Source organism: Stegostoma tigrinum, chromosome 36, assembly GCF_030684315.1.
Source record: "Stegostoma tigrinum isolate sSteTig4 chromosome 36, sSteTig4.hap1, whole genome shotgun sequence".
Classification (NCBI taxonomy): domain Eukaryota; kingdom Metazoa; phylum Chordata; class Chondrichthyes; order Orectolobiformes; family Stegostomatidae; genus Stegostoma; species Stegostoma tigrinum.
Window position 1 is genome coordinate 20,906,703 of NC_081389.1, and position 23,341 is coordinate 20,930,043.

Genomic DNA, 23,341 nt, shown 5'->3' on the forward strand with positions numbered 1-23,341 from the left:
GCAATTTTAGTTCAGTGGCCATGCAAGGGGACTATTTTGGATGTGAGTTTGCTCGCTGAGCTGGAAGGTTAGTTTTCAGACATTTCGTCACCATTCTAGGTAACATCATCAGTGAGCCTCCGACGAAGCGCTCGTGTTATGTCCTGTTCCTACCATCCCTGAGAAAAGAACAGGAAATGACATCACCAACACAGGAAATGACATCACCAACCCAAAGAAACCTAACCAGATAAATAGAAAGCGGGACATAACACCAGTGCTTCGTCGGAGGCTCACTGATGATGTTACTTAGAATGGTGATGAAACGTCTGAAAACTAACCTTCCAGCTCAGCGAGCAAACTCACATCCAGAACCTCAACCTGAGACTACAAATCTTCTCAAAACACGGGACTATTTTCCCTGGAGCGCTGGAGGGTGAGGGATGACCTTATTGAGGCTTATAAAAATGGCTGACAACTCTCCCAGTTCACAGGCAGTTAGGGACAAGTAACAAATCTTGGCCTTGCCAGGGTACCCTCATCCCAGGAACGGATATGGAACAGTGGTACAGTGGCTCAGAGATAATAGGAACTGCAGATCTGGAGAATCTGAGATAACAAGGTGTAGAGCTGGATGAACAAAGCAGGCCAATGCATGTATCTTTGGCCAATCAGATGTGTCACCAATACCAGCACAGCATGGAAAGTGTGGGCTGGGGTGAAAACGTCCCCAGTATCACAGCCCTCAGCACAGTTCACTAAATGGCAAGACTGTTCACACCAGGTTAAAGAGCAGAATACACTGGACGTGCAATCGAACAGGGTGAGTGTGCAGGCTTGAGACCTTGGCTCTGGGCTGACATAGAGAGTCTCCCCGTGTTGCTGCCGTTGATCGGAGTCGGGGGGGTGGGGGAGCGGGGATGCTGGTGGGTGGATGGGATCCGGTTCAATGGCTTTCTGAGCACTAACTGCATCAGCATTTACAGTCTAGAGAATGAACAAACTTGCACTCACACACCAGCTTTCGCATCCTCAGCAGCCCCAAAGCAGATCACAGCCACGTGGTGTCGATTAGACAGACACAGCTGCACAGTGGCCACACAGTATATGGAGTGACAATTAGTTAACACTAAACCCAAACGCTGTACAGGTTACAACCGTCAGATTCAAACAGAAAATAATGCAAGTCTGATTCTCTCTCCAGGGCTGTTGCCAGATGTTGATGGCCCATTATCAGATAACCTGGTTTTTAGGGGTGTTTGTTGAGAAATCAACGCTGGATCATACACTGTGGAAGATTTCTTAGCTGCTAATCTTGGATTTAAGGGATCTCTATCTGATCCAGAGGGAGGAATGTACATGTTAAAAAATAAGGGTCACTACTTCGGACTGATGGAGGAGAATCTTTTTCCAAGTGTTGAACCTCTCTCCCTCAGAAGGTGGTGGAAGGAGACTGAATATTTTTAAGAACAGGGCCTTCGATCCTTTGATTAGGAAGTGAAAGGCTAGCCTGGGGACTAGGCAGCAATGTGGACCGCTCAGATTAGCTCGATCTTACTGAAGGACAAAGCAGGGTTCGAGGGGCCAAATGGCCTACTCCTTCTCCAAACCCAGATACATGCTCATCCTGTGCAGTTCCAGAACCGGGCGAGACCAGGGCCGAGACAAGTGAGAAACCATTGCGAGAGCACATGAGAGAAACAGGGCATATTCGCTTGTTTGTACAGCAGAAAGTGGCCGGGTGAAGGAGGTCAGAAAGACCCCTCCCTGGCAGGTTTAGCCCTGTATCAGGACAGTAAGTGCCTGTTGGTTTCGCCCTGCAGCAGCGTTGTCGTTTACATGGACAGCTCATTAAAACACACTGCTCACCAGGCCTGGTATCTGCTGCATACTCTTTGGGAAACTGCATCATTTGGTTATCAGGTGTTTGGAGAAACGTCACAGGCTCCCAGCTCTCTGAGATTAGCCAGTGTGGATTCCCACGGGAAATAACTGAGTGTGGTTTCATGCGGGGTGGGTGTCTCTATCCTTTAGCAGTGACTTGGGGAGCAGGCATTACTAGGGAGGAAGGTGAGGGTCTCCAGTATTCCTTTGCTTTTAACCCCCTGAGGGGTATTTGTGCTGCATTCCTGGCTGAGCCACAATAAGTCTCTGTTCTCTCCAGGCCTTAGCTGGGTAATGCCAGCTAGAACCGGGCTCTACAAGGCAGAACAGGTCCAGGTTAACCCCCTGTGCTGCTGGAACGGGCGCTGGAATCAGGCACAGTGACCGTGGTGCCCCCTGGCAGTGGTATATAGCGACCATGGTGCTTCCCAGCAGTGGTATACAGTGGACCATGGAGCCCCCTGGCAGTGGTACACGGAGGGGAGCAACAGAATGGGGGGGGGAGGAGAGAGAGAGAAGAAGATAGGGAGAGAGGGGGAGAGAAAGAGAGAGAGAGAGAGAGAGAGAGAGAGAGGGGGAGAGAGAGAGGGGAAGGGGAGGGGGGGGCGAAGAGAGAGAGAGAGGGGTAAGAGAGAGAGAGAGAGGGGGGGAGAGAGAGAGAGAGAGAGAGAGAGAGAGAGAGAGAGAGAGAGAGAGAGAGAGAGAGAGAGAGAGAGAGAGAGAGAGAGAGAGAGAGGAGAGAGAGAGAGAGAGGGAGGGAGAGAGAGAGAGAGAGAGGGAGGAGAGAGAGAGAGAGAGGGGGGGGGGGAGGGAGAGAGAGAGAGAGAGAGAGGGGTGATGAGAGAGAGAGCGGGGGAGAGCGAGAGGGGGAGGGGGAGAGAAGAGAGAATGAAAAAGAAAGCAGGGAAGAGAAAGATGAGGAACAGAGGACAGCAGGGCCGGGAGTGAGACAGAATGACAGAGAGAGAAGGATGCAGCGATATTGGGAGAGAGATAGAGAGCAAAATCATGGACAAAAACTCCGAGAGAGGCAGAGGCTGGGGGGAGATGGGGGTTGGAGGATCTGAGGCAGCATGGGAAAGAGGCACAGGTCAATGGTTAGTGATCGCTGAAATGGGGACTGTTGTCATTGCTGAGCAGTGAGTTGGGGAATGTTGGGGAATGGGCATTGTTAGTTTAATTTCAAAAGCTGACACCACCATGAAGTGATGTAGACTTGCTCTGGAGTGCTGTTCCCTATGTCTATTGTTTTTTGCACTGAATTGAGGTGAGAACCTAATGTTTAAAGAAATCCAAATCTCTCAATTTCTGCCCTCAAGCAGATCACAGAGAATGTATCAAACTGTGGCGGTCAACAGAGATCAAACAGAAACAATAAACAGCTCCACAATTCTCTCTAAAAACTGATGCAGCTCCAAGGCTGAAATCTAATTTACATCACCCAACACACAGCTAATGTCCGGTCAAATTAAATAAACCCATTCAAATTGAAATCCTTGCCACAGTATAATTACCAGCCATTCACCTAATAACTAGCAACAAAAAAAAACAAAGCATGTGCATTGTGTTAGAATCATGTTGTCATCATTCCTAGGAGCCAGACAAACGGAGAGACAGAAAAAAATCACAGGATCTCAGCTATGCAGGAGATAACGTAGGTAAAGGGGCACACAGGAATAGGACGAGACCATTCATCCCTTTCAGCATGTTCCACTCCTCAGATCTTACGGCCAGCTCTAGAACTCAATTTGCCGAGTGTTCCAGAACACTGAACAATCTTAGAAATCTCTCAAGGTCAAATCATGAAAATTGTAATCAACTCCTAAATGTCCGTGGATAATCAATCTTCAAGTGCTTGAAAGGGAGAAGCACCAGTCGTAATGATCAGCATTTCTAGACTCTGCCACTTCTGATCAAAGATCATCAACTTGAAACGTTAATTCTGGTTTCAGCGGTTAGCACTATTGCCTCACAAGGCTAGTGACTGGGCTCAATTCCACCCTCGGGCGACTGTCTGTGTGGAGTTTGTACATTCCCCTCGTGTCTGCATGGGTTTCCTCCAGGTGCTCCAGTTTCCTCCCACAGTCCAAAGATGTGTTGGTTCGGGTGGATTGGCAAGCTAAATTGTCCCATAGTGTTCAGGGTTGTGCCAGTTAGGGGTTACAGAGATAGGGCGGGTCGAAGCAGACTTGATGGGCCGAATGTCCTCCTCCCGCACTCCATGATTCTCCCTCTTCACTGACATGGCCCAAGCTGCTGAACATTAAACATTTTCTGTTCTAATGTCCGTGAGATGTTTACAGTTATTGCTCGCATCACAGTAACTGAGGCTCGAAGATCGTTCATTAAATGCAAAATATGCTTCAAGATTTGAGAGATGAACGAGTGCTATGGTTAAAGAGAATCATCCCAAAAAACTATTTCTTCAAAAATGGAATGCATAAAAATTTGAAAAGCATTTCACATTGAAATAAATTTTTATGCAAACAAAATGAGCTCTCAACCTTCTGCTACAGGAAACTACAGAACGGGACTGAGATACAACACCACATATTCTGCCTGTCTTACATTCAGATGTGTACTAAATTTAACTGTTCCTGTTCTATAGCCTTCATAGGAAGGGACTGTCACTTTATACTCTCCCTTTACACATCTTTTCCCAACCAGCCGCACTCCCCAGGCTCATTGAAAACTGTTCTGGAGTTCCCAAGAAGACCTTTTCATGATTTGTAAACAGAGGAGACAAAATGTTTTTTTTTGTTAATTTTAGCACCAATACATGTCGGTGATCCTCACAACCTTCCAGTTGCTTAAAAGTTCAATAAATCACCTTGCTCCCACACTGGCATTTCCATCCTTAGCCTGCTACAGTGTAGCAATAATACCCAACACAAAGTTGGAGTAACAACACCTCATTTTCCACTTTGGCACGTTACAGTCTTCAGGATGAAACGCCAAGTTCCATAACTCCAGAGTATTATCTTTGTCCTTCATTTTTCTTACATCACCTGCCCCATTATATCCCTTTTGTACTCTGGCTTGGAGGGGAACTTTTAGGGTGTCATGTTCTCATGTATCTGCCACCCTCATCTTTGTGGGAAGAGCACTGAGTGGAACTGATTGAGGGTGGACCCAGAGCAAGAGAGAAAGGCAGTAATATTGTTGGTAAAGGAGTGATGGTGATGCAAAATAGGTGTAAATATTTTCTATGTTTTCTACCCAGACTCACCTCCCTCTACCCTATCCCTGTAGCCCTGCACTTCCTACAGTTAATCCACATAACTGGCACATCCCTGGACACTACGGAAAATTTAGCATGGCCAATCCACCCTAACCTGCACATCTTTGAACTGTGGAAGGAAACCCACACAGACACTGGGAGAACATGTAAACTCCACACAGACAGTCGCCTCGGGCGACTAGATGCATCCTTTTCAGACCAGACTCTGTCTCTGTAGCTAGACAGGCTGCTTTTGTGCAAAAATAGCTTAAACATCATCAAAAGTCATGCAGTGGAGACAACATTTAACTGACGTTCTCCAATCCACGTGTGAGCTTCAGCTGAGCAGATAGCAGTAGCCCTCCTGTTTCATCCCCACTTACAAGGGAGCACTTTGATTCAGGCTGGTGTTTCTGTGTGTGGCTAAAGGAATGCTGCCAGTGTGGTGGTGTCCATTTAATAAAGCAGACAGCTACTCTCCACACCTACTTTACATCTCCACAACTCCTTCAGCACAAAGGCTTTTCTGAAGAAGGCCCTGACCCGAAACATCAGCTTTCCTCCTCCTCTGATACTGCCTGGCCTGCTGTGCTCCTCCAGCTCCACACTGTACGATGACTCCCGTTCCCTGTTGGCTACTCATTTGGTGAATGTGAAAACAAAACAAAAAAAAAAGAAAATCGCACCATATGGTTTTCGAAGAACAGCAGGTATGTCTCCCAGAGCCTCACCCAACCCTCAATCATTTATGGCTTAACTGGCCCTTTTTTTCATTGCGGGTGGGATCATTCTGTGCACTAAACATTCCCAATGTTTATCTAAGTAAGAAATAGCCATACTGCAGGAGAAAAAGAGACAGCCTCATTCATGCTTCTAGAAGCTACATGCTGTGGGCAAAAGGAACATGTGCTTTAATTTGCATTTCTATTCCAAATTAAAGACAATGGCTCCCTAGTGCATTCTCCATGGCAATGCTTCAACCAGCGTCAACTCGCCAGTCAATCAGAACCCTTTTATCACGTGGTATAAATTGCTGCTCCCTTTGAAATTTGGCATTCTTGCATCTGTCCTGATGACTGCAAGCCAAAAAGTCTTGGACAGCTTGTCTCTTTATTCCAGCAATGCTCACGTTCTGTACAACCAACTACAACGACCAACATATTGGTTGTGGGATGCTTTAGGACTTCCTCAAGAACAGATGTTCTTTCTATTTTAATTGCCTGAGGAATTATTAAAATAAACTCAGCACACTTCCAACCCCAGGCAAAAGACAAGCTGGGAGAATGGGAAAAGCAGCAGGACAGCGCGCTGACGTTAAAAACAAGAGCAAGATGCTTTCTCCAACCTGCTGCCATTGCGGATGTAGCCGGCTGGACATTCAAGGATACACTCTCCCTGGTGGAGGACGAACGGTTCCTTGGGACTGTTGCCTTGGAGCTTGGAACAGAAGTCCTTGGTCACGCATCGCCAGCCTCCGTACTTGTAAGTACCCGGTGGGCAGCTGGGCAGGCACTGGCCCTCGTGGTAGTAGTTCTGACATGCCATGCAGGCCCTGTTGCTGTGCAGGGCGGTACATCCTCCCAGGCACTCTTCATGGCAACACTCATCCTTGTCGTTACAAGCTCGCTTTCCACAGGTCTTCGGGCACACTGCAAAACACACACACACACAAATGTTACTGAGATGGTTAGGATGACGTGGGCTGGAAGTGAGGTGCCACTGTTGGACTGGGGTGGACAAGGTCACCAGGTTTTTGTCCAAATGGCTTATCTGAAATCATATTCTCTCGGAGCGCTGCCCCTTCGGGACTTCACCTGATGAAGGAGCAGCATTCCCAAAGATTATGATTTGCTGAACTAAAACCTGGTGCTATGTAGCTTCTGACGGTGTTCAGAGAAATTAGTGGGGAGAAGACCTCACAGACGTTTATGAGACTTCACATTTGCTGCATACACCACATTGTGCAGCATCCAAATTCATTGCAACATCTCGCGAAGACTCCTTCACACAGCATCCCGTGATCCTACCTGCTCAATCCTGGCCCGGAGGGTAAGGAAATGGGAGAACACCCCCCGCCGTGCAATTTCCCATCCAAGCCTCTCACCATCCTGGCTTGGAAATATATTGTCGCGCTTTCACCGTTGCTGTTACATCAGGGAAACCCCCCCCCCACCCCCTTCAGCACTGTGTCGACAAGTTCTGCAGCTTACCATCACCTCCACAAAGGCAGTTAGGGATGGACACAAATTGCTGGCATTGACAGCAAACTCCATGGCCCAACAGCTAAACGAAAAGCAGTCGGCTTGGTAGACAAGCTTAAAGTAAGATGAATGTGTGCGCCCTCCAGGTTACAGTATACTGTCGGTCCTATGCAACCACATTTGGACAATTTGCTTTTGTGTAAAACCAGTTTAAGTGTGCTGACAGATGTCCAGTCAAATGCAAATTTGCTCCAATCCTCTCCTGCTACAGTTGGGCGAAACTTGACTACAATTGCCACTGTCACTGTGGCCTCATTTGGGTCCCTGGGCTTGACAAGCCAGTAGTTCTTTCCCGTTTACTCACTGAACTTGACTATTTCAACAGTTTCCTGGCCAGGTTCCCATCTTCAATGCTCCGCAATAAAAGTGAACATCTAAACCTCCTGCAGCCTGTACTCTAACTCACCATAATTGCTGCTCATCCACATACCTAATCACCTACACAGTCTCAGCACAGCTACACCTCAAAATTGAGACCCTCACTCTCCATGGATCTTGCCCCTTCCTTTCACTGTTGTCTCCAATCGCTACGAACCCCATCCTCCCCTCTTTCAACCTCTCAGGTGTCAACTCCACAGCACCTTTACAGGCTGAACCTCTAGAACTGTTTCTCCCTGAACAAGGCCCTTTTGTCCCCTGGGTGGGGGGAGTCCAAAACTAGAGGGGCATAGGTTTAAGGTGAGAGGGGAAAGATTGAAAAGGGACCTAAGGGGCACCTTTTTCATGCAGAGGGTGGTACGTGTGTGGAATGAGCTGCCAGAGGAGTGGTGGAGGCTGGTACAATTACAACATTTGAAAGGCATCTGGAAGGGTCCGTGTATAGGAAGGGTTTAGAAGGACATGGCCAAATGCTGGCAAACAGGACTAGATTAATTTAGGATACCTGGTCATCCTGGGTGAGTTGGACTGAAGAGTGTGTTTCATGGGTGTACATCTCTGTGACTGTCTCTTCCTTTCAGTGATATATAGTTATAGAATCCCTACTGTGTGCAAGCAGGCCATTCAGCCCATCGACTCCACCCTGACACACTGAAGATCATCCCACCCAGTCCCAAACCCCTACCCCGTCCCTGTAACCCGTAAGTTACACATCCCTGTGACAGTAGGGGAAGGTCAGCTTGCCCAATATACCTAATGTTTGGGCAGTGGGAGGAAACGGGAGCACCCGGAGGAAATCCACGCAGACAATGGGAGAACTGTCTTCACACAGACAGTGGCCCGAAGGTGGAATTGAACCCTGGTCCCGGGCGCAATGTGGAAGCAGTACTAACCACCAAACCACCATGCTGCCCCTAATCCTCCTTCTTCATAACTTTTTGCCTGAGATTTTGATCATACGTTCTAGTATTTCCCTTTGTTGGTCTGGTGACAGATCCTGGTTGACAACAGTCACACAACAGTGCCTCGCTGTAGCCAATCTCTCGATTAAAGTTGCTGCAGGCTATTTGTCTCCTTCATTCTCCCATGGAGTGTGGGCACTTGCTATGCCCATCTCTAACTGCCCTTGAATGGAGTGCTTTGCCAGGGTCACGTGGGCAGTAGAGAGCCAACCACATTGCTGTGCGGTCTGGAGTCACATGCAGGTCTGCCCAGGTAAAGACATTTTTTTCCCTAAAGGACATTAGTGAAGGCATTTTTTTTTCATAACAACAGATGATTGTTGCCATGGTGCCCGGTTACTAAGGCTAGCTTTATCATCCAGATTAAAAGTCACATTTAAATAAAAGTAATTGTCTGAGCCTCTGGCAAGGCAAGCCCCTTCATGTTATCCCAATGTTTCCTCTTCCCTAACTGCACAAAACCTGAGTTTGAAAGCCCCTGGAAAACTTTATAAGAAATGGGGTTCAGCTCTCAGCAGTTCCACAATGTTCCAATACTTGCCAATCTAAAGGAGCAATGAAGTCGAAATTAGGTTTTGCCATACACTACACTTTATACAGAATGTACAGTTCTACAAAGTCTGCAGTTTAGTTAAATGAAAGCATAATTGCAGGGAGGGAGAAAACACAGTCATACACTCAGGCACACGCTGTACCTTGTCCTGCACCTGTGACACTCCATAACTACTCGATAAGAAAACTCAGGCTGTTTCCTTGAAACCCTGGGAGCACCAAGGATCGAACAGTTCCATGCTTCTGGGCAAAGCTGAGGAGGCAGGCTCAGTAAAATGCAATATCTTCTCTCCTGTCTCTCCTCTCAACCACCAACCCCCACTGCAATCCTGAAAGTGTTGACACTTTATTGAAAAGGCATTTCTACAGCCACCAGCACAGTCCTTCTGTAGCAATATAGGAACTGGAGGAGGCTGTTCAGTCCCTTTAGCCTGTTCTGCTATCCAAATGGATCAAACTCATAGAGTCACACAACACGGAAACAAACCCTTCAGCCCAACCAGTCCATACCGAACACGATCCCAAACTAAACTTGCCTCCCTGCCTGTTGCTCGCCCACGTCCCTCCAAACCTTTCCTATTCATGTACTTATCCAAATGTCTTTTAAATTTTGTAACTATACCCACATCCAGCACTCCTACTTAAAGTGGGAATAGGGAGGAACTTTATCACTGGCAGGTTTGGGATTTTCCCTTCCTCTGCGAGCAGCGGAGGCTGGGTCGCGGAACATATTTATGCCAAGTTGAACAGAATTTTGATCTGCAGGAGAGTTGAGGGTTTTAATAGCAGCTAGGGTCACAAACAGATGGGTCTTTACTGTCCTGGTCTCCAACCCTGGGGTCACTGAGCCCTGACAAAACTGGCCTCTTCCAGCAATTGCTCTTTCACTCAAATTCTAATCACATCTCCAGCCGCCTGTGCCCGATGCGCGTTGATCCCTCTCTCAATCTCTATCTCTCCCTCTTTCCTTAAGACCACCTGAAAACCAAAAGGGTCCCCGCCACGTGTCCCAGCACTGGTTTGCAGCTGTGTATAAGTATGGACAAGTTGAGAGTTTATTGAAGTTGACACACACATTGCCAGCTTTCTTCTGATATGTCAAGGAAGTCCAACATGTACCAAGCAACAAATAATTCTTTTAATCATCTTCTACTGCACCACCCCCCTCACAATAAGAATCAGCTATAAATGGCTCACAAAATAAAGTGAACATTTATCAGTGCTGCACCAATAAATCATCTGCTAATTTAACAGGAACAAGAATGATTAACAAAGCAATTTAACAAGTGTTGTGGAGTACATTACCAAGCAAGACCACAAGGGAATTCAGTCACAAGACTCCCCAAGATCGGACAGGAATGACACTGGTCTAGTTTCGGGCCCTTGTCAGGTACAACACACCAGAGTGACAGCACCTTCTGGAAAGGGGACTTCATTCTGCCTTTTGTATTTTGCTTTTATTTAACACACTTTGGTTGCTTGTAACAGGCTGAGCACAGACCATACTAAACCAGTGAGCACTCGCAATACCCTCAAAACAAAGCATCTTCTGTTCGGCACAATTCTGTCATAGGATTGTTCTGCAAGTGCTGTCCATTAAGATAATGCGTTGCACTTACACTGTGACTATTTACACTTGATCTAATAGTCCCCACCCTTCCCCACCTGCCCTCATGCCACAACAGCCCCCACGCCCAGACACATCTGCCCTCCCCCAAACCCTGCCCTCACACCTCGACTCTCTCCCTTCACTCTCCCAATTCCACCTGTGCTCTCACTCGTCACTCTCAGAGAGGCCACAGCAGCTTCAAGCCTCAACCTGGGATCGTGGTGGGAAGAAGTCCAGCAGGCATACTCTGAAGGAGGACCTTCAAGGAGAAGGGGACAGAGAGAGAGAGAGTTGGAGGGTTCAGCCAGGGAGTACTGGGCATAGGGGCAGATTGCTGCAGATGCTGGAATCTGACGTTAGCTTGCTCTCTCTCCATGGATGCTGCCTGACCTGCTGTGATTTCCAGCCATTTTGTTTGTTTTTCAGCGTCATTCAACAGTTGGAACCTGCATCCATCAGTGTGTGTGTGTTTTACTGGCCCAGCCCAGCTCACCACCTCAACAGCTGAAGTTTGACTGAATGAAAATTAAAAGCTTTGGAACAGGCAGTGCCTTTGACACGAAGCCCACATAAACGCCATGGGATTTCACAACATCACCCACCAAACTCCAGCACGTGGCCTGGAGAGGGTCACCAGCTCAAAGAAAGACCACTGGTGGTCTGAAGAAGGGTCTCGACTCAAAATGTCAAACCTTCCTGCTCCTCTGATGCTGCTTGGCCAGCTGTGTTTATCCAGCTTCTCACATTTTTAATCTCAAGATTCTCCAGCATTGGCAGTTCCTACTGTCTCTGGTGGTCAACGCGTGTTTGAGGAGCGAAGGCTGGAACAATATGTCAGCAATCACAGGGTAAACTTTGCACAGGGAGCTGACCTTACAGCACGGCTAATGATCAACAAAACAGGCACCGCCACCCCCCACACCCCGGTTTTGGCCCTTGTGGGAGGGGGAAACGAACAAACAAGTCATTTATAATCCCAGTCTCCCAACAGTTTCAGAAAGTCCTTGAACAAGCCATTGCGGTTACGGCAGGTCCTTGGACAACAGCAATAAATCGAGTCACAATTACCTGGCTAATCCATGCCTTTTAGTTTTACACAGCTAATATAGTCTCGGAGCTTTGCAGTGCGTGTTAACAACAGGTCTGACTGTCTGCCTATCTGTAGACAAGACAAAGAGCTCTGATGAAGAGTTCTCTCAGACTCGGACGATTAACTTTGCATCTCTGTGGATATTGCCAGACCTGCTAAGTTTCTCCAGCATTCTCTGTTTTTATTTCAGATAAAGTACAACAACTTTACACATGACCAGGATGGGTTGAATGTTTCACTGCCAAATACTCCTAGCTTGGCCCATTCCCTGCAATATTCTCGAGCCCACATCAACCTCAACACTTCCAGGTCCAGCCTTCCACAATATTCCACCACTCAGGGTGTTCTGCTCCCTCCCTCCCCAAGCTGCTTTCACTCATCACCTCTCTTCCCCTCCCTACACTCTCAAACCCAAGGCCTGACTTTGCTCAGAGCTGGGGGGCTCTCAGCTCACTCCTTTCAACCTCACCCCACATCTTTGTCACATTGAACTTACAAACAAGTACAATTTGTCATTGTAAAGTAAAGACATAGCCTTTCTTGAGAGAATGGCAAAAGGTAGGGCTGGAGTACACACACCAAAGGGAGCGTGAGGTGCAGGGCTGGAGTACACACACCAAAGGGAGCGTGGGGCTGGTGTACACACACCAAAGGGAGCGCGGCGAGGCGCGGGGCTGGAGTACACACACCAAAGGGAGCGCAGCGAGGCGCGGGGCTGGAGTACACACACCCAAGGGAGCGTGGTGAGGTGCAGGGCTGGTGTGCACACACTAAAGGGAGCTTGGTGAGGCGTGGGGCTGGAGTACACACACCAAAGTGAGTACGGCAAGGCATGGGGCTGGAGTACACACATCAAAGGGAGCGCGGTGAGGCACGGGGCTGGTGTACACACACCAAAGCGAGCGCGGCGAGGCGTGGGGCTGGAGTACACACACCAAAGGGAGCGCGGTGAGGTGCAGGGCTGGTGTGCACACACCAAAGGGAGCGCAGCGAGGCGCGGGGCTGGAGTACACACACCAAAGGGAGCGCGGTGAGGTGCAGGGCTGGTGTGCACACACCAAAGGGAGCACGGTGAGGCACGGGGCTGGTGTACACAAACCAAAGGGAGTGCGGCGAGGCGCGGGGCTGGAGTACACACACCAAAGCGAGCGTGGAGAGACGCGGGGCTGGTGTACACACACCAAAGGGAGTGCAGCGAGGCGTGGGGCTGATGTACACACACCAAAGGGAGCACGGAGAGACACGGGGCTGGTGTACACACACCAAAGGGAGCGCGGAGAGACGCGGGGCTGGTGTACACATACCAAAGGGAGCGTGGCGAGGCGCGGGGCTGAATACACACACCAAAGGGAGTGCAGAGAGACGCGGGGCTGAGTACAAACACCAAAGGAGGCGCAGAGAGACGCGAGGCTGCTGTACACACACCAAAGGGAGCGCAGAGAGATGCGGGGCTGGTGTACACACACCAAAGGGAGCGTGGCGAGGCGCGGGGCTGAGTACACACACCAAAGGGAGTGCGGCGAGGCGCGGAGCTGAGTACACACACCAAAGGGAGTGCGGCGAGGCGTGGGGCTGGTGTACACACACCAAAGGGAGTGCGGCGAGGCATAGGCCTGGTGTACACACACCAAAGGGAGTGCGGCGAGGCGTGGGGCTGGTGTACACACACCAAAGGGAGTGCGGCGAGGCGCGGGGCTGGGGTACACACACCAAAGGGAGCGCAGCGAGGCGCGGGGCTGGGGGATATCCCAATGGGCATGTGACAAAGTGTCTGAGAGAGCATTACACGTAGTCTTGCAACAGTTTGTAAATTTATTGCCTGAAATGACCAGCTGCCAACTAATGAAATGGGTTCATTTGCTGAATGCTGTCCTTGATTGTAAGATCATGGAAACATAATGGGCAGCCCATCACAGAATGAGATTACACAGGAGGACGCCATTCTGCCCTTCGGCCGAGTTGGCCAAACAGATGCCCAGTTGGCCCACGGTGACCCTTGGGTATTTATCTGATTCTGTTTTGGGTATTAGCACTGAGAGACTGTGCTCAGACCAACGTTCCAGTTGTTGCATTCCAGACCACATCCACTCACGCACCAGCAATCTTGCATTGCCTCCTGTTCCGCTGCAAACCACCTACAATCCTCTGGCACAGGGAGCAGCTTCTCCTTGTTTGTTCTTAGTTTAAAATAAAAACTCATCAGGGTTTGCAAAACCTCTATCAAATCGTCTCTTGGTTGCCCCTGCACCAATGAAGAGCCACGTAATATCCTGCACCACAAAATCTCTCACATACCCTCTCCCAGAAACTTGCGCAAAGAACTGATGGCCATTACTCAAACTGGGAACTAGCCAGCGTTCCCTAAAGGTTTGGTATAAACTGTGCTGTATCTTAACTCCACCAATAAGGCCAAGCATCATCTCATGTGTGGCGTTTTTGTTTTAAAGAAAGCCTTCAACATATGATACATACCTGGGAGCAATTAGTAGCCAGGCATAAAATCACAGCAAGCAAGCAAACATTTTTCAAAAACTCATTCACAGAATGTGGGTGTTACTGGCTCTTCCCATCCCTAACTGCCCTGGCAAACATGGTGGTTGGCTGTCACTGCTAAGTGCAGTTGCCCATGTGGGTGAAGGTTCACTCACAGTGCCAGCAGGAAGCAGGCTCCAGGTATTTGGCCCGGCAATGCGAAAGGAGCAATGGCCATAGTTTCCAATCAGGAATGGGTGTGCAACTTAGCAGTGGAAATTCCCAGCGATGGTGCTTCCACTGCCAGCCACTGCCCTGGTCTTTCCAGCTAGTCACAAACATCGCAAGGTGCTGTGAAAGGGAGATGGTAGGCGGGTGGGGGAACTGTGCAGGGGGTCTGGACAAATTGGGGCAGCACAGTGGTTAGCATTGCTGCCCCACAGTGCCAGGGGCCCGGGTTCGATCCCCCCCTCAGGCAACTGTCTGCGTGAAGTTTGCGCGTTCTCCCCGTGTCTGCGTGGGTTTCCTCCGGGTGCTCCCATTTTCTCCCACAGTCCAGGGATGACTTGGAGATGCCGGTGTTGGACTGGGATGGACAAAATCAGAAATCACAATGCCAGGTTCCAGTCGAACAGGTTCATTTTGAAATTACAGCTGCTGGACTATAACCTTGGAATCAAAACTAAAAGATCTGCAGATGCTGCAAATCAGGAACAAAAACAGAAGTTGCTGGAAAAGCTCAGCAGGTCTGACAGCATCTGTGAAGGAGAAAACAGTTCACGTTTTGGGTCCGGCGACCCTTCCTCAGAAACTGTGTATAACCTGGGAATGTCGCGTGACTTCTGACCTAGTCCAAAGATGTGCAGGATAGGGTGGACTGGCCATGCTAAATTGTACCATAGTGCCTAGGGATGTGCAGGCTAGGTGATCTAGTCATGGAAAATGCAGCAATAGGGCAGGGGAGTCAGCATAGACCTGATGGGCAGAATGGCCTCTTTCGCCACCGTAGGGATTGTACCAAGCAGCTTGTGTTCGGGACACAGTGCAGACAGAACATGCTGGAGGGAGTGGGTAAATGGGAGGGCAATTGAATAGGATTCTTTGTGTTGGATGGTGCTGGGTTTGCAGTGTTATTACAATAACACTCATCCAGGCAAATTCAGGGCAAGGATCCCCTGACACTCCTGTCTCATGGTTTGTCAATAGTGCAAACACTTTGGGGAGTTACTATTTGCTGCAGTAAATCCAGGTTCTGACCTGCTTGTAGCCATTGCATTTACGCAACTGGCCCAGGTCAGTTTCTGGCCAATGGTGAACCACCCCCAACCCACAAGATGCCAATGCTGGGATACAAAATGACTGTAATTCCACTGGCGAGTTGGTTAAGACTCTCTCTTGTTAAAGACGTCACAGCCTTTAGGGTACAAAGGTTCCATGGATACTTATCAACCCGACACTTGCAGCATATGCCACGGACTCCTTCAATTACTGCAGAGTTACCACTGACTTAACTACTAGCACGGCAACACAGGAATTAGATTAAAAAAAAACACCAGCAGCCCCAAGTATCGGCTACAGCTACAGTTCTCATTCTTAGTGATTTTATTTGGGAATTCAAAGCTTGTTAAACCACAGCAATGATTAAAGGATGGCAATTTGCAGTTGGGTAATCAGTGGATTCTATCCCCATAGGATGTATTCTTATGGCCTGGCATATTTCCCCTCTGGCCCCTGACAGCGTTCATCTCTCGGGCTGTTGAGTCTGGAGGAAGTCGCTAGCATTGGGCAAATGTGGGAAAGCACTGACCCTCCATGTTAATAAACAATCTCACTCTGCAGCTAGAGGTGAGGCCTGAGAGTGTGGTGACCGTCAGGCCCTGTACCAGTTTTCTACATTAAAGGCACTATAGCTCTGTGCTCCGAACGCTTGAGAATATAACCTGTGGCATGTGATTTCTGATCAGCGAGAGCACTTTTTAACCCCAATCTGCTCAGACGGCTATTCGATTAAATTTGTATTTCCCTCCAATTAGAAATTCTGACAGAACCTAATCAGATGTATTAAAGAGCTTTGCCCAAATGTCACTGCACACATTGCTCGTCATAATTAAGAGCTAATTAAGTCAGATTCGGAGAAACAGAATTTCCTGACCCTGAGGATGAGATCTGTGGTTCCAAAGCAGTTACACCATGCCCACTTCATTCACTGTTACTGCATTGTATTGTAAGTCAATATACATCCTGCCCAGCATCTCTAACAGAGTTCAAACACTCAGTGACATTTCCCAAACAGTAGCAAACACTAGGATAAGAGTTAGGGTTGCTTAAAGAGATTGGACTCAAGGTTTCTCTGAGAGGGTGGAGCTGCAAGAAATGTGGTCACTTTAATAAGGACAAGCCTACTGATTATTCCCTTCATTTATTCAGGGGATGAGGACATCGCTGGCCAGGACAGCATTTATTGCCCATCCCTGATTGAGCAGAGGGTATTTCAGAGTCTACCACATTGCTGTGGGTCTGGAGTCACCAGTAGGCCAGACCAGGTAAGGACTGTAATCTCAGATCCACATTTTCGCCTACCTCTGATCGATTTTTACCCTTTGCTCGACAAAAAAAATCTATCGATATCTTTAAGGTGGAAGCACAAAGGGTCTGGTTCCATTCCCTTTTCAGCGAGGGAGTTCCAAACACTCGGAGTCACACAGGCCCTTCGGCCCAAGCCGTCCATGCTGACCAGGCCCGGTCACCCACAAATCTCGGGGTAAGTTTCTCCTTGGCCACGTCCTGATGGGGGACCCTTTACTTTCCAATAGTGGCCCCTGGTTCGGAAATCTCCCCGAGGACAATGAATCTTCCCCGCCTGAGCTGCCAGGAGCAGGCATGTCAATCATTGGTTAAACCATGGCATTAGAAAAGCAAAATACAGCAGAAGCTGCAGATTGGACTAAAAAAACCAAAAGTGCTGGTTGAAACTTGGCAGGTCTGGCAGCATCTGTGGAGAAAGTTCAGACACAGAGTAATATTGGGCTCAAAAGGTTGACTGCTTCTCTCTCCACAGATGCTGCCACAGCTGTCGAGTATTTCCAGCATTTCTGTTTTGATTATCGCTAAGCCACAGTCCTGGTCAGAGAAGGACGACCTGCAGTTAATTAATGCCAGGTTTTAATGCCAAAAGATATATCATCGTCTGGCATATTCTGCCTTTCTGCTCCCGAGCCTCCCTGCTGCAACAGGGTCCCACCAGCTTCGACAAGGGAGTAGAAGATCATGGAAAATGAGGAAGATGCTGCTGACTGCAAGAGAAGCCCACATCACTCTGTCACTGAGGAGTTGAGGCACCTGGACCACTTTGTAAAGAGCCGGTCTAATGATGACCGTGTAGCCACTGTCAAATGTTTACCCTCGATGTTCAGAATTTGGACCCCTGAGGTATCTGAGTATTAAAATCAATTTGAACAAACCAGCTCACTTTAAGAGATCTGGATTACTACTTCTGCGACACGATGTAGTGTCCCCACCTTTGAGACAGAAGATCACGGTTCATGTCTCACATGTTCCGGGGGGGGGTCACAAAGTGAGCCCCTATTTGTCTGGAACTTGGCATTGGGCCCTCTGCCGGGACACAGCGGCCCACACACAGTCTGAGCCGTCTCGGTGGGGGTGGAGGGGGGGGAGGAATTCCCCGCCTCCCGGGCCCTTTCAAACAGCATGGAGACGTTTTCCCGTATGGGCTGCTACTGGTGCCTCCCACTCTCCGCTACCCCACCTTCGCCCGCTGCTCAGGCACCTCTTGGTGTGCCCTTACTCCCTACAAAGGGAGCCTCCGGTTTTCCGTCAGGAACCTGAATACGGAGAGTCGCTGCATGTGGCGATCCTGTGCAATTGTAGACAGAGTAAGTTCATCATCTGTTCCAGTAAGGTCATTGGATAAACATATGGATGGTAATGGAATAGTGTAGGTTAGATGGGCTTCAGATTGGTTTCACAGATCGGCGCAGCATCGAGGGCTGAAGGGCCTGAACTGTGCTGTAGTGTTCTATACTACGTGTTGTTTTTGTGGTCTGGAGGACGTGGTTTTCTCATATACACGTGGAATGTTTCCACTTGCAGGCCCTTTCAACAGGCTGGTCCTGGCTACTAAAGGGTTTTGGCTGCAGGCTCCTGATGTACGGGCACCCAGAGTGGGGACGGGTGGACAAGTCGATGAACCTGCACATAGCTTTGTTCCTGGGCCTGGCCATCAACAGTTCCAGGCAGCGGGCTCGGCGTTCCTGACTGCCCTGCCCCTCTTTCGTGGTTACATCCGCGCTGCTGTTTCCCTAGCACAGGAGCATGCAGTGGTCACTCGCACAGGCCAGGCCTTTAGAGACTGGTGAGTGCTGCGGGGGCTGGGGGTAAGTTGCTGTTTCATTATGTAACCATCCAACTGTTAATTTGTGTTTTATTTCGATACAGAGCCCCGGTGGGGGACTGTTTCATTATTTTTAACTTGCTGATTTAAAAGTAAGAGCAGAGAGAGCTCTACTTTCAATTTCACAGACTGGAAACAGGCCCTTTGGCCCACTACCCAATGCTGACCAACAAACACCAAACTATTCTAATCCCTTTCACTCTGTCCATAGCCCAGACATTTTAAGTTAAATCCAGATGCTTCTTAAATGTTTCAAGTGGACCTGCCTCCCAGTCACCCTCTCAGGCAGCACACTCTGGGTGAATAAAAAAAACTTATCTTCGGATCCTCCCTAAAACACTTAGACCTGACAGTAAACTTAAACCCTTCGGTCTTAGACACAACTGCCATGGTGAAAAGATTCTCATGATCTACCTTGCAGTGCCTCTCATAACTTTGTACCTCAGTCAGATTCTGCACCCCGCCCCCCCACCCCTCAGACACTTCTGTTCCAGGGAAAACAAACCCAGCCTATTCGGTCTCTCCTCATCGCTGAGGCTTTCCATCCCAGGCAACATCCTGGTGAATCTTCTCTGTACCCTCTCCAGTGCAATCACATCCTGCTGATAGCTGCACACAGCATCCCATCTGTGGCCTAACCAACATTTGATAAAGTTGTGACCAGGTTTCCTTGCTTTTATATTCTACGTCTTGGCTAATAAAGGCAAGCAACCCTTCACCACCCTGTCCACCTGTACTGGTACCTTCAGGGATCTATGGGCTTACACACCAAGGTCCCTTTGTTCCTCAGCGCTCCCTGGGGACCTGCCATTTGCTGTCTACATCCTTCCCTTTCCTGACCCCTGAAAGCCCATCACATCAGATCAATATCCGACTGCAGCCTCAGACCACCCTCCTCACTATCAACACCGCCAGCAGCTTTCATAGAATTGTAGAATCCCGACAGTGCGGGAACAGGCCATTTGGCCCATTCAAAGAGCACCCCACCCCTGCATTTTTCATGCACAATCCTGGACAGTATGGGTAATGTGCCCCACGGCCAATCTACCCTCACCTGCACATCTTTGGACTGTGGGAGGAGACCAGAACAAACACACGCAGACACAGGGAGATGTGCAAACTCCACCACCAGCACCCCCCACCCCCCCCGGGGGGGGGGGGGGGGGAATCAAACCGGGTCCCTGGTGCTGTGAGGCTGCAGTGCTAACCAGGCACTGCGCCCCCTCACATCTCGGACCAAGTTGATTAAAATAAACAGAGTTTGATTCTGTTCCTAATCATATGGTTTCGGGAGAGAATGAGAGAGTGGGGGAGAGAGTGGGGGAGAGTTGGCGGGGGGGGGAAGACAGAGAAGGGGGAGGGGGGGGAAGAGAGAGAGGGGGGGAAGGGGGGGAGAGAGAGAGGGGGGAGGGGGGAGGGGGGGAGAGAGAGAGTGGGGAGGGGGGGAGGGGGGAGAGGGGGAGGGGGGGAGAGAGGGGGTGGAGGGGGGAGAGACTCGGGGGGACAGAGAGAGAGGGAGAGAGAGAGAGAGACTGGGGGGAGAGAGAGACTGGGGGGACAGAGAGACTGGGGGGACAGAGAGACTGGGGGGACAGAGAGACTGGTGGGGGGACAGAGAGACTGGTGGGGGGACAGAGAGACTGGTGGGGGGACAGAGAGGGTGGGGGGACAGAGAGACTGGTGGGGGGACAGAGAGACTGGTGGGGGGAGAGAGAGACTGGGGAGGAGAGAGAGAGAGACTGGGGGGGAGAGAGAGAGAGAGAATGAGAGTTGGGGGGGGAGAGAGAGAGAGAGAGAGACGGTGGGGGGGGAAGGAGGGAGAGACGGTGGCGGGGAGAGAGAGACGGTGGGGGGAGGGAGGGAGAGACAGTGGGGGAGGGAGGCAGAGACGGTGGGCAAGGAGAGACGGGGGGGCAAGGAGAGACGGGGGGGCGAGGAGAGACGGGGGGGCGAGGAGAGACGTGGGGGGCAAGGAGAGGCCGGGCCGGGGGGGGCAAGGAGAGGCCGGGCCGGGGGGGGGCAAGGAGAGGCCGGGCCGGGGGGGGGGCAAGGAGAGGCCGGGCCGGGGGGGGGGCAAGGAGAGGCCGGGCCGGGGGGGGGGGGGGGGGGGGGGGGGGGGGAGGAGAGGAGAGGCCGGGCCGGGGGGGGCAAGGAGAGACGGTGGGGGGGCAAGGAGAGACGGGGGGGCAAGGAGAGACGGGGGGGGGGGGAAGGGAGAGACGGTGGGGGGGGGAGCGAGGAGAGACCGAGGGAGACTGGGGGAGACAGGGGGAGACTGGGGGTCCAAGTGCCTGAATTACTGCTGTGTCTCCTTTAAAAGTGGCCGAGGTGGAGCCGGGTTGAGTCTCTGGCAAGATGCTGCACTTCTCACCTTCCTGAGCCACCCTAGGATTGCGTGGAGAGAAATTCAACACTAGGGGAAGGGGACATCAACAGAGACGGAGTCGCTCAAACTTCAGATGCAAACTACATCAAAAAAAATAACTTGCCCAACTCCTTTTAACAGGAATGGAGAGCAGAGTGCACCCACAGCATTCATCAAACTCAGATATATCATCAAGAAAAATAGAGATCCTGAAGTGGACTTTTATTACAGATGAACCTTCCAAAAAACAAGCACAGTTTCTAATCTAGAAATTATTTATTGTTCCAAACTGTACTCTAGCTGGATTGTGATAATGGAGTGAAGAGATATATTCCTTATAAGTGTATAAACTGATGGCTGATCAACTGTACAAGGGAATAGACTGTACAACTGTACATATTTATAGATGATCTATTTACATTCAGAGTCACTGGATGAAGGAATGATAGGCATCGCAGTGCTCCCACTTCATTGAATTTCCTAACAAGGAATCTCTCTCCCATAGGAACAATCCACTCCTGTTTCATCATGGCTTTTGCCAAATCCAGGCGGGATATGCCATCACGTTGAAATGTTGTGGTTTTGGCACTGATTGTCTACGATGGCTCACTCCCTGCTCATCAACCAAAGACAGCAGCCCACTCTCTCATATGTTAAAAAAATATACACTGCCAGCAAAGCCCAAAGCTGAAGCTGGTCAGTCTCCTTTGTTCATCCCGTCTCCAGCAAGCTGCTGGTGGGAGGTTGCTGTGTTAAGCTGGCCAGCACCTTTACTGATCTGACAGAAGTACTTCAGTTGCTACTCTGATAATATCTTGAGGGCGTAAAAGGTAATGCCTTCATGAAACCCAGGGTGAAAAGAAATCTCCAATGGCCTCCTCTCAGGGTCTAGTAGGCTAAGGCTCTGTCTGTGTGACACTGAGTCACATAAGACCCGAGGACTGTGCGCTTTGGATTGCTAACACTACTCTCTTTCCCACTTGTGGTGCTTTAATTAATCCCAACAAGTCACATTCAGAAAGCACCTTAACAGTGCTCCAGCCATGAGCCAGGCTAAACATAACTGCCAAATGGCTAAAAGTGTCAGGATAAGGGGGAGCCTGATAAAACTAGATCAGGGAGGCAGGTTGGTAAAGAGTACCTCAGAATGCGAGAGAGGGGCGACATAACCATCGCAGTCTGAATGCAGGACAGTGGCAGTGGCATACCTTTGACTCCCAGCAGGGGTCACTGCAAGGCAATCAGGAGAAGGCTCTCGGGTGAACATTCTGTTCTGTATAGAGCTCATCGCCAATGTCCTCATTGCAGAGCGAGACAGGACAATGCTCTGACAGAAACATCAGCCATTACAACAAGTCAAACTGTTTACACATTCCGAGCAAAAGCAACAATGGCATCAAATTCAAGCAAAAGCATAGTTACACTTTCAATCTTCTCATTGGTAGCTCAGTGCCTCTTAATGTCTTACTCAAAGGATGCGCATTGATAGAAATCATCATCAGAACCTCAGCATGAGTTATAGAGTCACGGAAATGTATGACACGGAACGAGACTCTTTAGTCCAACTCCTCCATGCTGACCAGATATCCCAGAGTCAGAGACTTCAGGCCACACTGCTTGGTGCAGATTAGTACCAGTAACTTCTAAAAGCAAAGAATAAGTTCATTTATGTCGTGCCTATCATAACCAGCTGACATCCCAAAGTGTTTTACCACCACTGAAGGTCTTCTGAACTGTTGTCATGCAGGAAAGAGAGGAGCAATTGGCACAGAGATAGTGAGAACTAGCGAGTTTTGAGAAGATTTGTAGCTCAGGTTTAGGTTCTGGATGTGAGTTTGCTCACTGAGCTGGAAGGTTCGTTTTCAGGCGTTTCGTCACCATTCTAGGTAACATCATCAGTGAGCCTCTGACGAAGCTTCACCGGAGTCTCACTGATGATGTTACCTAGAATGGTGACAAAATGTCTGAAAACGAACCTTCCAGCTCAGTGAGCAAACTTACATCCATAGTGGGAACTGCCAACACTGCAGCCAGAGTGATGTGCAGCTGAAGGAACACAGCAGGCCAGACAGCATCAGGGGAGCAGGAAGCAAGCTTCCACAAACAGCAATAGGATGACAGCCAGATAATCTGTTTTTGTGACGCTGATTGAGGGATA

The 23,341-nt window shown here is 49.6% G+C and overlaps 1 protein-coding gene across 1 annotated transcript in view; it reads right to left on the reverse strand.

Annotated features, from left to right (window-relative positions):
• Positions 1 to 23,341, reverse strand: part of igf1ra (insulin-like growth factor 1a receptor) — a 301,340-nt gene that overhangs the window by 69,495 nt on the left and 208,504 nt on the right. The window contains 1 exon segment of the mRNA XM_048520736.2: positions 6,429 to 6,732. Coding sequence (XP_048376693.2) covers positions 6,429 to 6,732 — 304 coding nt within the window.